General features: G+C 62.9%; 1 protein-coding gene across 5 annotated transcripts in view; it reads right to left on the bottom strand.

Annotated features, from left to right (window-relative positions):
* Window positions 1-77: 77 nt before the first annotated feature.
* BSN (bassoon presynaptic cytomatrix protein) overlaps window positions 78-14,522 on the bottom strand; it is an 88,835-nt gene continuing 74,390 nt past the window's right edge. For 2 of the 5 annotated variants that reach the window (XM_021529212.4, XM_085590138.1), the window contains exons 5-12: window positions 7,789-14,421; window positions 4,905-7,044; window positions 3,865-4,601; window positions 3,436-3,529; window positions 3,164-3,307; window positions 2,926-2,980; window positions 2,742-2,839; window positions 78-2,185 (exon numbers count right to left, since the gene is read on the bottom strand). In XM_021529212.4, the coding sequence (XP_021384887.4) occupies window positions 2,940-2,980; window positions 3,164-3,307; window positions 3,436-3,529; window positions 3,865-4,601; window positions 4,905-7,044; window positions 7,789-14,421 (9,789 nt within the window). In that variant the 3' untranslated portion in view covers window positions 78-2,185; window positions 2,742-2,839; window positions 2,926-2,939. The remainder of the gene's footprint in view (window positions 2,186-2,741; window positions 2,840-2,925; window positions 2,981-3,163; window positions 3,308-3,435; window positions 3,530-3,864; window positions 4,602-4,904; window positions 7,045-7,788; window positions 14,422-14,522) is intronic. The other 3 variants (XM_085590137.1, XM_085590135.1, XM_085590136.1) reach the window with 3 other exon arrangements.

The raw sequence follows: 14,522 nt of genomic DNA, 5'->3' as shown, positions 1-14,522 counted from the left end.
CCACCCCCACCATGGCAGGCGTCCCGATCGCCCGTCCCCCAGACTGCAGGCAGGCAAGAATCGGGGCCAGCCTGTGGTTTGTGTCAAGTCCTTTTTATTCTGTTCCCACAGAAACACCTGGTGAGGGGGCAGCTTCTGGGAGGGAGTCACGACACAGCGGCGGGGGTGGTACGGCACGGTACGGCACGGTACGGGGTCACTACGGGTGGCACAGAGCACAGCAGACACGCACACCGTCACAATGTTCAGAGGGAGCGCACCCGACATCGCACTTACCGCTGGAAACGGCGCCCAGCCGCGCTCGGCCCTCGGTCTTTGCACCCCCCGACCCCCCCGCCCTGTCCAGCAGATTGCCACAACTCGGGCTGGGGGCCCGGCCCGGCGGGGGGACTGCGTGCCCCCGGTCCTGGCAGGCACGAAGGCAAGGCGGCGGATGTGCTCGGGCGGCGAGATTGGCCCCGGCGGGGGTCTCGGTCCCGCGTGCGATTTACACACTGTACAAGTATTTACAGCGCGAGGAGCGGCGGGGCCCGCGGCCCGCGGGAGGCACCCTCAGGCTCTGCACTTGTCATCGGCGGGGAGCGGCGGCGGCTGTGCGCGGGGCCGGGGCTCTCCTCTTGGGGCTGCCCCCGGGACCCCCGTCCCACAGCCGCCGGCCTGCCCCCAGCCTAGGGCACCGGCAGAGCTCCCGGCGAGGGATCTACCACAAAGCGTGGGCTTCCCGAGGCAGCCGGGTCCTCGATCACAAGTGCATAAATCTGCTAAGAGCTTTCAGTACAGCGATGGACTGATGGAGAAGAAAAAAAGAAAAGTCCAGGCAAAGAACAGCAAGCACTGAAAGGCGGGTGGAACCGTGCAGAGAAGTAGCAAGCCATGCTCTACGACGGGACAGACGGTCACGGGCGCTAGGGCTGCCCTTTGGCAAAGTGGCCCTCCGTGGGTCGAACATGCCACGAATTCATACGCACGGGTGGTCGGTACTGAATAGTTCTTGGGTCGCTCGGCGGCACGCTTTGCGATGGAACCCTTAGGCGCGACATTGAACTGATTAGCTATTCACAGGTCTTGTTCTGGAGTCGTGTTATTTCGTTGCATAGAACATCAGGCGGGTGAGCGGGCGGCTGCCCCCCGCCACGGGGGTGTCGGCGGGGCGCTGCCAGCGTGGGGAGGCGGCGGGGCGCGGGCGAGCCCCCTCCTCGGGCTGCCTCCCCCCCGGGAATCCCCTCCTGGCAGGGCGAGTGGGCTTTGGCCGCCGGCCGCTGCGCCGGCCGTCCCCGCAAAATGGCTTGAGAAGGACTTGGATTGCACAGTAAAAGGAAGGATACTGCCGGAGGCAAAGCTCTCCTGATCTTGTTCCACGGGATTTGTGCTCTTTTGTAGCCTCCTGCACTCTATTGCTTCTACAGACGACAGCCCGTGTGCTAACTCATCGCACAAAGCAAAGAGGGAAGAGGATTTGGTATAAACTTTAGAAAAATAAAACCCCGAAACCAAAAGAAAATGAACCCAAAGAAACCGAGGAAAAAAGGACCCCCCCTGACGACGCCCCGTGCCCCCCTCCCCCACCCCTCGGTGCGGATGAGGTATACACATAAATCAAAGTGGGATGATTAAGGCTGTTCTTGAAAGAAAAGGGGTGCCCGGCGGCAGGCGCGCTGGCTGCGTGGCGAGGGCGAGCGCGGCCCTTTCAATGCTTCCAATGGCTTCGGGACACGCGCCCAGCCGGCCGCGCCGCCCGTCAGAGTCCTATGGCCTCGTATTTCGGTAGTGAACAGTGTTAGGTCCTAGCTGACGCGCTCCGGGGCGCCCCGGCGGGGCCGGAGCGGCCGCAGTGCAGGGGGCGCGGGGACGGCCCCGGCGGGGCGGGTGGGGTCGGGAAGGAGGAGTGGCGCCCACAGCGCCCAGCCCTCGGCTCGCGGGGGGGAAAAACCTATGAAGAGGCCAGAGCTGGGGTTCAGAGGGAACAACTCTGCGTATAATCTTGAGAAAGGGCCGCAGCCGACCTACGGGGCCTGACCCGACGGTCCGGACCAGGACCATCCCCTCGGGGCAGCTGCCGGGGCTCGCCGTGTGCCGCGCCGGAGCTGCTCGCCAGGCGTGGGGGGCACCCGCCCCGGGGCGTCCGCCGGGCCCCTGCTCGGCCGTCGTTTGGTCCAGCATCCAGGGATCGCCCTGTTTTCAAAAGCTTGCGAGAGACAGAGGAGGAGGGAGAGGGAGGGAGAGGGAGGGAGAGGGAGGGAGGGAGGGAGGGAGGGAGAGAGAGAGAGAGAGAGAGTGAGAGAGAGGCGTTAGTCCCAGCAGCCCCTCCCCGCGGAAGGGTCCCCGCCGAGCGGCAGCGCTAGCCCGAGCAAAAAGACCCCAGAGAGCCAAGAGGCACTGAGGCACTGCCGGCGGAGCAGCTGCCGCCGCCTCCGCCCGCCCCCGCGCTGGACGGGCTCCCGGAGCAGAGCCCGGACCGCCCAAAGCTTCCCTGGAAACCCAGGGTCTGCACCAGCGCTGCCGACAGTATGGAACAAGGCCAATCCTCCACGCCTGGGCTTGGGGCCAGCACCTGGGGATGAAGATGGCGATGAGTAGCCCAACATGAAGGGGATGGGTCTGTGCTATGTCTTTCCTAGCCTGGAGGCTGGGAGTATGGCAAGGCAGGGCTCAGCAGGTGCTCGGGGGACATTGGTGCTGCTGGAACCTCAGAGGTGGCATGGTGGAGGGGACTTGTGTGCAGGTGTGCCCTGTACACTCACTGTTATACTCAGAGTCTGGTGCCGCGTGCTGAATTCATTGGCTTCTTCATAGGATTTTCCACTGCAACGACTCAAATCTCCACTCACTTCCCAAACTCCTGCAGTGGAAGGAAGGAGGAGGGCATCAGGCACAGCTGGAGCAGGGAGAGCCCACAGCACAGTGCCTGATGCTGGCTGCACTCACCTTGTGCTGTTCTCTCACCAGAACGAAGTGAACTTCTTGCCGAAAGCTGACACCGCTGCGGGGAAGCCAGGACAGGTGTCAGTATGGCATAGTAACCCTGGCCCTCCACTTCCCTGGGCCCCAAACTGTGGGAGCACTGCATCCCACTGGCTGCACCCAACAATCCCCAAGGTGCCCGACTCCATCTCGGTGCAGAACAGCACCAAAGCCCTGTCCCCATCCTGGGAGCAGCCCTCACCTTCAGTCAGTTTGCCTGCTTGTTCCGCTGCCCCCCCTGGCAGGATTTTGGAGAAGACGCTCTCTCCTTCCCCACCAGGCTGCCCTGTGGCCATGCCCGCGGGACCACGTGGCCCGGCCGCCCTTGGACCAGCCTTGCTGTCTGCTGGGGGACAAACAAAGCCACTGTTAGCAGGGGACAGGCCCGGCTGGGGGAGCTCAGCCGAGTTTTGGGGTGCCAGGCAGCTGGCATGAGGTGGGACAGATGGCACAGTGCCACTGGAGCTCACTGACCTGCTGCTCCCAGGGGCTGTGCTGACGGTGCTCTCCCCGGCTGCTGTGGCACTTTTGCTGCAGGTTTAGATGTGTCCGTCGGCTCCACTTTTGTCTGGAAAGGGGAAAACAGCTTTCAGGGCTCACCCTCCCAATAGAGCATCTACCGGGGGTGGCCAGGCTGAAACCCCAAACACTGCTCCACAACCCCAGAAGAGGCAGCAAGGGATCCAGGACATAGTGATGTTCCCTCTTGGGTCCACTCAAGGGGATGGCAGCTTCCACAGCACCTATGGGTGTCTGTATTGGGCGTGTGAGTGGGATACACTTTACTCCATGGCTCCCATTGCCAACACTTCCCCTGCCAGCCACTGGCCACAGCCAGCTGTGTCAATTCCAGGCAAAGCTGTGGGGTCAGGATGCAGCCTGCCCATCTAAGCCTGTACTTACCGCCGGTGCTGGGTGTCCACCCGGCTGTGCATGGAGTGTGGCTGGTGCCTTCCCTGCTGCCTGGGCCGGCCCTGGCTGCTGCTGCGGTGGCCGGGATGAGGGGGGTCCCTGTGTCCTGCCCCTGGTGTCAGGCTGTGCCGAGCTTGCTGGCTGGGCAGCCTGGCGTGCTGCCGGCTGCTGCCGCGCTGCCGGCTGCCCTGCCTGCTGCTGCCTGGCCGCCGGCTGCTGTGGGTGAGTGAGGGGCTCCGGCTTCGGTGCTGGCGTGGCCGACCCATGCGGCTGGGAAGGTTTCTGTGCCTTGGGGGTCTCAGTGCCATGGTGGTGAGCAGCGGGGCGGGATGACGGGGCGTAATCAGCGGAGCTGGGACCGTAAGGTGCACGGGACTCGGGTTGCTGCGCCTTCTTGGGGCCGGCTGAAGGCCCATGGCCACGGGGCTCATGGCGGCCAGATTCTCGTGGGTGCTGCTTCGAGGAGCGGCGTGGGGGCTCGTCGCTGGCGTGCCGGGAGGAGCCAGCATGGCGATCATACTCCCTGTGGTGCCGGTGCTCGCGGTGTTGGGGGTAGTCGTCGTGCTGCCACGGGTCTTCATCGGGGGGCTCGTCATAATCGTGGTAGGTGTGCTTAACTGGGGGTCTCTTCTGTGAGGAAGAATGGCCACCGTAGTGCCTGACCCTCTCTGCCCGCGCCTCCCTGGGCTTATCAAACCAGTCTGTCTCCTCCTGACCCAAATGATAGGCTTCGGAAACCAAAAACAAACCACAGTCAATCTCTCGCTCGAGGCTGTGCGGGTGGAAGCCATGCAATGAAGTGGGAGGGACAAGCAGCGGGCACGCGCGCGGGGGACAGCACGTGCCGGTGGGGACGGGACGCGGCACAGCAGGGCACCGTGCAGGACTGGCTAACACCGAACACCCAGGGCAGGGGGAGGAAGGCACGTGTCAAGCAAACTGAGGCGGTGAGAGTGTCTCTGCGTACGAGCGGACAGGCATGCCCCGGGGAAGTGCCATGCTCTGGGGTGGTCACCACGGGGAGCTGTTACCTTCGCTGTCCGAGACAACGCAATGGGCATCATCCATGCCGTAGCCCTCCTCGTGCTTGTACGAGTGACTCCTTGGCACGTCTTTGGTGTGCTTTTGCACATCAGGCAACGAGTGGCTGGAGCAGAACTGGGAGCAGGGGTCCCCTGCTGACTGGGGGCCCGGCCCTCCTGCAGTACGTGACCCCCCCACTGACTTCCCCATAGGGCTGACAGGGCTCTCCTCCTCTGAGGGCTGCGAGCGCATGGGCGCCCGCCCACGGCTCTGGCTCATGCTGAGGGATGAGGGCTTGGAGGTGACTTTCTGGGAGCGCTCCATGCTCTCCCGCTCATAGGACTTGCTCCGGCCGCCCATTTCCCGGCTGGAGGACTTTTCCACCCCATAGCCAGAGGAGCGGGTTCTGCTGCTGGAAGAGTAGACCCGCTCTTCCTCGTCCACCAGATCCCGGCTGGAGACACCGTAGTACTTTTGCTGCTCATAGACGTTCTTCTTCAGGCCATAGGTAATCTCATCCTGAAGCTTCTTGGCCCTGGAGGCCACATTGCTGCTGCCAATTGAGGTGGTTGTTGAGTAGGAGGCCAGGTCTGACTCTACATCTTTGGCTTCTTCAATGGGGGAGAACTTGGAGATCTTCTGCTCCATGCCCTGCTTCCTGTGCTTGCTGCGCTTGGAGGAGATGACAGCAGGTGCCAGGTTCTTGGATGAATGCTTCGGTAGTGGCGTGCCAGAGCTGTGCTTGTCCATCCGTGAGGAGTGCCGGTACTCACTGTCCCCATAGTAGTAGCTCGAGCTGGTGGAGCTCCCTGACACCCTGCCATTGCTTTCTGTGCCCCGGTAGTAGCTGTTCTTCCCACGATGGTCGGGGCCATGGTGATCATAGATGTCCTCCTCAGACTCCTCCTCAGCTTTGGTGTAGCAGCAGGGACGGCTGGAGCCCTCGGTGTCCCCTAGATCACTCTTCTCTCTGCTGTGACGGCTATCAGTGCTTGTGCCCACTGGCTCTGCTTTCTGCCCATCCACTGCTGGACTCTCCTTGGTGAGCTCGCTGATGTCCTCAATCATCACATAGTTACGGGGGATGTTCTGCTCCAGACTGGTGTAGAGGGACTCGGAAGAGTAGCTGGCTGAGGGGCCCGGTGCCGTGCTGGTTCTCTCAGCCGGCCGGGTCTCAGGTGCCTTGTACTGCTCATAGCCACTGCTCGCCGGTGCAGTGCTGAGGGTGACATCAGGTACGGCAGAGGAGCTGGTGGCTGCACTGATGACCTCGTAGTTGGTGGGGATCTTCTGTTCTAGGTCAGCCAGAGAGGTTTGCCGTGGCTTCTGGTGCCCGCCAGCTATGTCTGCTGGGCTCTGGTAGAGGGTGGGATGTGCTGCCGGCACGGTGGCTGCCCCAGCGAAGGCGCTTGGGGCTTGGTAGGGGTTTTGGGGCTGGAAGCCTGGCTGAGCTGGCGTGCCCAGCTCTGGGTATGCGGTACCGGGGGCCGAGAAGCCACCAGGCGAGGTGAAGGTGGGCAGTGGAGCTGCCGGCAAGCCATCCTGTGAGGTGCTGGCTGTGGGGTACTGGGGGTGCTGGAGGCGTGGTGGTGGGAAGGCGGTGGGGCCCTGCGGGGCAGGGTACGGGTAGGCGCCATAGGAGGCAGCGGCTGCGGCAGCGGCGGCGGCAGCGGCGGCGGCGTTGTAGTCGGGGTACTGCCCGGCAGGACGCAGGCCGGCGCTGTCGTAGGCGGCGAGGCGCAGGCTGTGCAGCTCGCTGTCTGACAGGTAGTCGCGGCGATCCCCGGGGTAGCGCAGGTAGGGGTGGTCCCGCCCACCGACCCGATCCTTCAGCAGCGACTCCTTGCGCTGAGTGATGCCCAGCTCCAGGTACTTCAGCTTTGCATCGATTTCCTTCTCCTCCTCGTCCAGCTCCGCCTGCTTCTTCCGCAGCTTGGTGGCCTCATGTTCCACCAGCCTCAGGTCGCGGTCCAGCTCCTTCAGCAGGCTGGCCTTGGTGACAGGCGCGGTGGCCTTGGGAGCCAGGCTGCTCAGGTAGAGCTGGGAGGCGGCTGGGCTCGCCAGGGGGACGTGGGGCTCCTCAGGTGGTGGGCTGGGCAGTGTCCGCTTCACCTTGCGTGCCAGTGAGCTTGACTGCAGCCCCCCCACCTGCAAAGCCAAGAGACATCAGGTCAGGGGGGCAGGTGGGTGTCCCCCCCACGTCCCACCCCAAGCACTGCAGTGGTCCTCCCGTGCCCTAGGGGCTGGGGTGAGGCATCCTGCTGTGCACGTGTTCCCCCATGCACTGAGAAAGCAGCGTTTATGTAAAAGCACAATAAATAGGATGGAAGTAACAGGCAGGGCGCTTTCCGTGAGTAATTACCAGGGGTGGCAGCCAGCCAAGTGCTGAGCTGGCCACGTGCATACCCTCTGCTGAAAAAAAATGCTTTCTGTCCATGGGCACTTGGCAGGGAGACTTGGAGGACTGCCGGTGGGTGCTGCTGCCCCAGGAATTGCCCCGGGACTTCTTGGCTGGGCACTTGACCGTCCAAGGCAACCTTGGTGTGTGGGGGCAAAGGTGTGAGCAAGAGCCACCACAAACCTAAGTGGAGCCGCGCATGGTGGTGGCTCCTCGAGAGAGAAGGGGAACCTGTCTGGAGCAGGGGACAGCCCTGATGCTGCCAACCCGCAGCATCTCCTGCCTGCTGACAGGCTCATGCAGCCATGGACCTCCAGGGCCTCCCTCCAGCTGCTGGTACTGGCTTGCACGTCTGTGCCTGCTGGCTGCCATCAGCTGCCGCGGGGACCAGCCTTTTGAAATATTAATTGCCACAGCGCTAATGAAACCGCAGTGTCCCGAGGTGCCTCCTGGGGCTGTTCCCTGGGGGTAAGGCTGTTCCCTGTGTGACATACCTGTGAGCTGGGGAGCAGGGGGTGTTGGTAGAGCGAGAACCTGTCCTTGCCGGCCTCCTCAGAGGTGGGGCTGATGGGCTTGGGGTCAGACAGGGAGCGCTGCATGGTCTTGATGGGGCGTGGCAGTGTCTGCTGGCGCTGGGCTAAGTCAGTGGTGAAGTGCTTCTGTGGGGGGACGTGGGCCTTGTTCAGCCGCTCGCTGGTGGCAAAGGAGGACTCCAAGAGGCGATGGGGGGACAAGGGAGAGACGGGTGAGTAGAGGACCTGGGGAGAGCGGGGTGGCTGGCGGGTTACCAGCTGGGAGAGGGATTCGGCTGGCAGATGGGATTGGTAACCAATTTCCAGGGGATCTGGCTTCTTCTTCTCAAACTTGCCCAGGGTCTGCTGCCGGACAGTGTGGGGGTCCAGAGGGCCTGTGCTCACTATTTGGAGGTTGGTGGAGTAGGGTGGGATGGTGGTGGGCACTGTCAGCTGGGGGACCACAACGCCAGGTTGGGGAGCTGGCTCTGGCTCTGTCTGGCAGGCCAGGCTTTCACCACGCTGCGTCTTCTCTGGGGCTGAGATGTACTTCACGATCTCCACTCGGGGGTCATGGGTGGTGATGTGAATGGAGGGGGACACACGAAGGAGCTGGTCGGGCTCTGTCTGCACTGAGCAGTCACTGATGGTCTGGATACCCACGCTGGCTGTGCGGGTTGCCCCGTCCGTCTTGCCCTCGGTGCTGGCCTCAGCGTGCCGTGAAGCCCTGGAGCGCCGGCGGCGCACGGGCTGCTCCCACTCCCCGCTGTCCTCCTCGTCCGTCTGCACACTGCAGTCAGCGCTGCGTCGCGTCCGCCGCCGCCGTGACAGCATGAACCGCTCCTCGCCGTCCTCCTCATCTGTCTGCACGCTGCTGTCTGCCATCTTCCGTGCCGCAAAGGTCTCCTTCTCGTAGGCATCCCTCAGCCGTGGCATCGAGTTCCTCTTCTTGATGCCCCGGCCGGGCTCCCAGGACTCCTCCACTTGAAGTGACATGTCTGAGGCTGAGCTGCTGAGTGGCCGCTGTGGCATGGGGTAGCGGGGACCGGCAGGGCCCTCTGGGGGTGTCTGGCCCGGCGGGGGCCATGCCTGCCCATTGTGTGGCAGCACCCGCGGCGCCTCAGCAGGCCCCTCGGGTGGGCGGGCAGTGGGCTCCACGGGAGTGGGGAAGATGGTCTTCTGCCGCTTCTGCTCCTCCAGCTGCTGCTGCAGCTGGTGCTGGAGCTGGTGGATGTGCTCGAGCTGGAGGCGCTGCTGGGCGAGCTGCTCCCGTTGCAGTGCCAGCTGCGCATGCCGCTCCTCCTGCTGCTGCTGCAGCACCTGCTGCTTGATGCACTGCAGCTCCTGCAGCTCCCGCTGCACCAGCAGCTGCTCCTTCTCCCGGTGCCGCTGCAGCTCAGCACGCTCCCGCTCCAGCTCCTCCTGCAGCCGCAGCTGCCGCAGCTTCTCCAGCTCCACGCGCTCCCGCTCCAGCTGCAGCACGTGCTCCTGCTGCTTGCGCTGACGCTCCTCCTCCCGCTCCCGCTCCTCCCGCTGAGCTCCATCCAGTGATGGCTTGGGCGCTGTGGCCACTGGCCCACCCTCCTTGGGGGGTGCTGGTGCTGCTGGTGCCTCTGCACGGGGGGCAGCTGGTGGCGGCTCTGCTCTCTGCAAGCCACTGGCAGGTGCAGCGGGGGCAGCAGGTGCTTTGGCAGCAGGAGCAGCTCCCACCGCTGCCGGTGCTGTGCTGGCGACGGGCTTCCCCAGGTAGACAGGTGTCTCCATCATGGAGGCTGCTGGGGCCGGCCGGCTTGGGGCTGGGAAGCGGTAGAGGCCTTGTGCCGCAAGCGGGACACGGGGGGTGACAACTGGCAGCCTGGCCAAGCTGGTCAGTGGGACTGCTGCCACACCGCCTGGGCCATAGGGTCTATACAGCCCACGCAGCATGGGCCGCAGCACCGAGGCTGGCTGGGTGGTGATGGGCAGCGTGGAGGCGATGGGGGTGTTGATGGTGGAGTAGATCATGCCATCAGCGGCCCGCACGGTTGCGGTGGAAGGAAGCATTTGCCGGATGGCACCCAGGCGGACACCAGGAATGTTGTACTGTGCCAGGTTGCTGAAGCCCTGTCGTCCCTCAGGAAAGGTGGGGTTGTACATCCCACTGGGTTTGGGGGCTACAGGGCCCTGCTGCTGAGCTGCCAGCCCCCCTGTGCCCCCCTGCCCGGTGCTGGGGCCGTAAGGCAGCACATCAGGGCCATTGGCATGCCGGCCCCCGTACTGGTCCATGGAGTTGAGGGCGGCACACATGCGGCTGATCTCACGTGCCGTGGTGGCACTGTAGTGGGCCAGGCTGGACTCCTGGAAGCTGGCCAGGTCCCCCCGGTTTGAGAAACGGTAGTCGGAGTAGATGTTGGAGGCCGAGCTGTACCTCCGCATGGGGAAGGGGTGACTCAGCAGCTCTCCTGGTTGGCGAAGGTCAGAAAAAGAGCCATACTGTGGCCCCTGGCCCAGGTAACCCCCCTCGGCAAAGCCCACACTGTAGGAGTGCTTCATGGTGCTGAGGTCTACAGCGGCATCACCTGCTGGGGCAGGGAAGGACTGATCCCCCTTTGTGTGGTAGTAGCTCATCCCGATTTCAGAGAGGTTCGTGTCTGACATGGAGGAGTAGAGTCGTCCGAAGGCGCTGGCTGGGTAAAACTTCTGCTCCTCGTAGATTGCGGGTGCCGGGGCCGGCTGCTCCCGGTAAGGGAAGGTCTCTGGCAGCTCTGGCTCTCTGCTGCCATACATTGGTCCACCAGCTTTCCGACCAGGCATCACTGCTGCCTCCCCGGTTTTCTTCTCTGGCATCTTGGAGGTGGGGTTGAAAGCACCCGTGCAGCTGCCACCAAAGGGGAACTTGTATACCATGTCACAGCAGGCCACCTGGCTTTCTGGCTTCATGCCTGTGAGGTCCAGGACATTGGCTGGCACCTCCTCCTTCAGCACTTTGGTCACTGGGCCAGTTGCTGCCTCCTCCATCTGCACCATCATCACCTGGGATTTCTTGCCGCCCAGGGCAAGGAGAGGGCTCTGGCTCTTCAGCTCTACTGGCACTGCGCGGTACACCTCTGATCCTGGCTCTGGTGGGAAGGACTGTGGGAGGCCGCTGGCATTCTGTGTCCCACCGGTCTGAGTGAGGAGCACGTCCTTCTTCACCATCTGGCCTGGCATGCCGTACCTTGCAAATTTGGTCTGGGGGGCAGCAGTGGGCTCGGGCTTGCCACTGGCCACCCCACTGGCTCTGACAGTGGCTGTCTGGACACCCTGCTCCACCTGCTTCACTTGTGCCAAGCACACCGGGCTCCCGGTCCCCTGCCCAAAATCCACACGGCTCTGGAAAGGGTCTCCATAGACCATGGGTTGCTTGGACTGTGAGAGAATCATGGGAGAGGCGATGGCCAGGCTGGCAGTGCTGGCTGCTGCGATGATGGCGTTGGGCTGCTCCTGGGCATTGAGGTTGATGATCAAGGGCTGGATGGCTGTGGACTGCCGGTTGGGGATATGGTCCAGGGTCAGGCAGTACTTCCTGGCCTCAGTGGCCAAGGACGTGAGATCCATGCCTTGGTCTGTTATGATGATGGGGGCAGACTTCAATGCGGTCCTTAAGTCCACAGCGTTGCTGCTTGGCACCTTGGGCCCTGGCTCCACCCGGGACGTACCGGGGATGGAGGAGATGCGGCAGAGGGAGATGTTTTCTGCAGGGAGTGGTCCCCAGCTGTACAGTCCTGTGATGCTGTCAGTGGCTGAAGTCACAGCAGGTGCTTTCTGGGCATGGTCCTTCACTGTCTGTGCCCTGATGTAGGCACCTGTTGGCTGCTCTGGCTCCGGTGTCTGGGTGTAACCATGTGCCAGCAGCTGCCGGCTTGGCCTGGTGGGGGACGAAGTGGGAGACGTCGAGGCGCCAGAGCTGACTGGCTTGGTTTGGCTGGCTGCATCGGCTGCCAGTGTGATCACCATGAAGGGGGAGTCCTGTGAGGAGGCCTGCCGAGTCAGGCGTGGCGAGCCTGCCCGGTGCGGCGTCTGCGTCCCCTGTGCCACCATGGAGGAAGAGGTGTCCGGGCCAGCAGCAGAAGGACCATCATAGGAGAGCACTGGGCTCTGTGTCTGTGTGGAAAACTCTGCTGTGGCCTTTGTGGTGCGTGTGGGACTCTGTGTGGGTGAGGTGGGTGAGAGTGGAGGGCTGGAGCTCTTGAAGAAGGTGTATGTCTTGGGCAGTGTGGGCTTGCTGTCACTCACGGCTGGGATCTTCTCCCTGGCTGTCTGCACGCTGATCTCCACCGTCCTGGTTCTGGTGGTATCCTCGGTCTGTGAGCCATAGCTGACAGTGCTCTTTGATGGAGTGTAGCTTCTCCCAGCTATGGATGGGGCCTCTGGACTTGGTGAGCTGTAGCTCTGCAGTGCACTCCCAGGGCTGCCTGCTGCTGTTGTCACTGTGCTGGTGCCTTTGCTGTAAGCATAAGGAGTGGTAGTAGCCTTAGATACTGGGCTGGGTGTTGCCGGGGCACTCTGGAGCTTGGCTAGGTCTTGTCCCTCTTTTGCAAAATGCTGAGTGACTCGGACATCAGGAATAATCTTGCCGGTGCTGCTGTCGGAGCTGGCGAAGGAGACAGGAGCAGAGAGCTGTGTGGGGCTTGTGCCAGGGGTGAGTGGGCCACCGTTCTGCTTCAGCAGGTCAGCATAGGCGCTCTCTGCATTGAGGAAGCGCTTCTCCTGGTACGCCTCCTCCTGCCCCTTCACCTTCTCACCCTGCTTGAGGGCCAGGTCAAAGGAAGAGGACTGGTGCATTCTGGAGATGCTCTGTGAGGTCTGCAGGATCTCCTCATACACTGCTCCTGCCTTTGGCAGAGCACTGGAATAGTCGGGCTGGGAGGGGCGCGTGAGGCCACTGTCGTACTGGTATTCCTCGCCATATTGGTAGTCAAAGCCGTTCTGGCCCTCAGTACTGCGGTAGCCAACCTGCTGGTAGGTGCTGCTGTAGGAAGAGGCAGGCTGGGCCTGCTGGACCTGCTGCTTCTGCATCATCTCTGCCTTCCGCATCATCTCCTCATAGGCTTCCTCAGCGCTTTTCAGGGGCTTGCTGATGGGCTGGCTGGCAGCACTTTCCACCTTCTCTGTTGGGGAGTATAGTGACATGAAAGTGGGCAGGTTGTATTCACTGCCAGACTTGTACAGCTTGGAGGCCACAGCATCGAAGCTCTCTGCTTCTGAGTCAATGGAAGGCGAGTACTCGGAGCAGGAGGAGCGGTGCAGCTCCTCCATCTCTGCCGCCTGTCGCAGCTCCTCTGTGGGGGAGGCGTCCTCGATGGGGGAGAGATTGCTGGGGGGGGTTTTGGAGCGCTCTCTCCTCCGCTGGGCCCTCAGCTCCTCCTTGTCACGCTTGGTCTTGCGTGCTGTGCTCCGGATGCGCTGCTGCTCCACCTCCCGCATCTTCTCCTGCTCCCGCAGGAGCTCCTCTTCCTCCCGCATCTCCTCCTCCTCAGATGAATCCTCAATGGTGGGCAGCAAGGGGCCATGTGAGCGATGCCGAGCCTTCCTCTGCTGCTTCACTTCCTCCAGTCGCTGCCGGCGGCTGGGGCTGCTGTCGCTGTCCTCCTCCAGTGAGGAGATGGAGGTGGGTGAGGTGCCTGAGGTGTAGCTGGGCGTTGTGGCTGGCAGGGTGGATGAGTACTCGCCCCGTGAGCGCTCCTCAGGGGAGCCTGTCAGGCTCTCCATCTCCAGCTCGGGCTCCCGATCCACACTGGTATCTGGCTCCTGGCCAATCTCCATCTCCCGGCCATAGCCAGTTGTGCTGTTCAGCTCAATGGTCTTGAATCGCCGCAGCCCACCCTGGGCTGTGCTCAAGTCATCACCCTCCACTGCCTCCACCTCTTTGCTCTCCTCTGTGTACATGCTGCTGGCACCATGTGGCAGGCGCCGCTTGGCTGATGCTGGCTCTTTGCCCTTCTCTGCCTCGGTCTTCTGACCAGCTTTGGGGACGCTGTACTTGGTGTGCCCATAGCCTTCCTCCTCCTCTTCGAGGTTGTCCTCCTCAGCACTCATCTCCAGGATCTGTCTCCGCATGAACTCCTCATCTGTCACCTCTGCCTCCTGGCCCTTGCTCCGGGGGGGCACTGGGGAGAAGCCCCCCTCGCTGCTGTCCTCCACATAGTCATGCCGCAGCTTGCTGCCAAACTCATCTGAGGACTCCGCACTCTCCCGACGTTCCCGCTGGTTCTCCCACTCCTCATCCTCTTCCAGGATGTCCTCCAGCTCCTCGTCTGAGTCAAAGGCTTCAGGGGTGATGGAGAGGTACCGTGGCCGCTGCTGTTGCCGCTGGTCCTCCTGTGGCTCTGTGCGCCTCTTGCTACGCTCAGGGGACTGTGTTGGCGCACCCCGGCCTTCCAGGAGAGGCCGCATGCTGCTCTCCAGCTTGGTGAGCTCAGAGGGGCTGGGGGGGCTCTGCCCAGCCAGCCCAGTGCTGCTCAGCTTCTCCTCTTCCTGCTGTACCAGGCCGGTGATCTCGCTCTGTGAGCTGGAGATGCCGTCGGAGGAGTAGCCGGTGTCGCTGAGGCTCTGGGGGCTGCGGGAAAGGTCTGGGGGGTAAGGCTTGCTGCCATCCTGCAGGCAAGGGAGAACACAGTGTCAGATCCAGGCAGCTCCAGAGCTGCTGCTCCTGCTCCCCCCACACCGTCTCACAAGGAGAACACAAAAAGTCTGGG

Source organism: Lonchura striata, chromosome 12 (genome assembly GCF_050655825.1).
Source record: "Lonchura striata isolate lonStrDom1 chromosome 12, ASM5065582v1, whole genome shotgun sequence".
NCBI classification, from domain to species: Eukaryota; Metazoa; Chordata; class Aves; order Passeriformes; family Estrildidae; genus Lonchura; species Lonchura striata.
The sequence above is the reverse complement of the archived record's forward strand: the minus strand, read 5'-3'. Positions and strand labels throughout refer to the sequence as shown.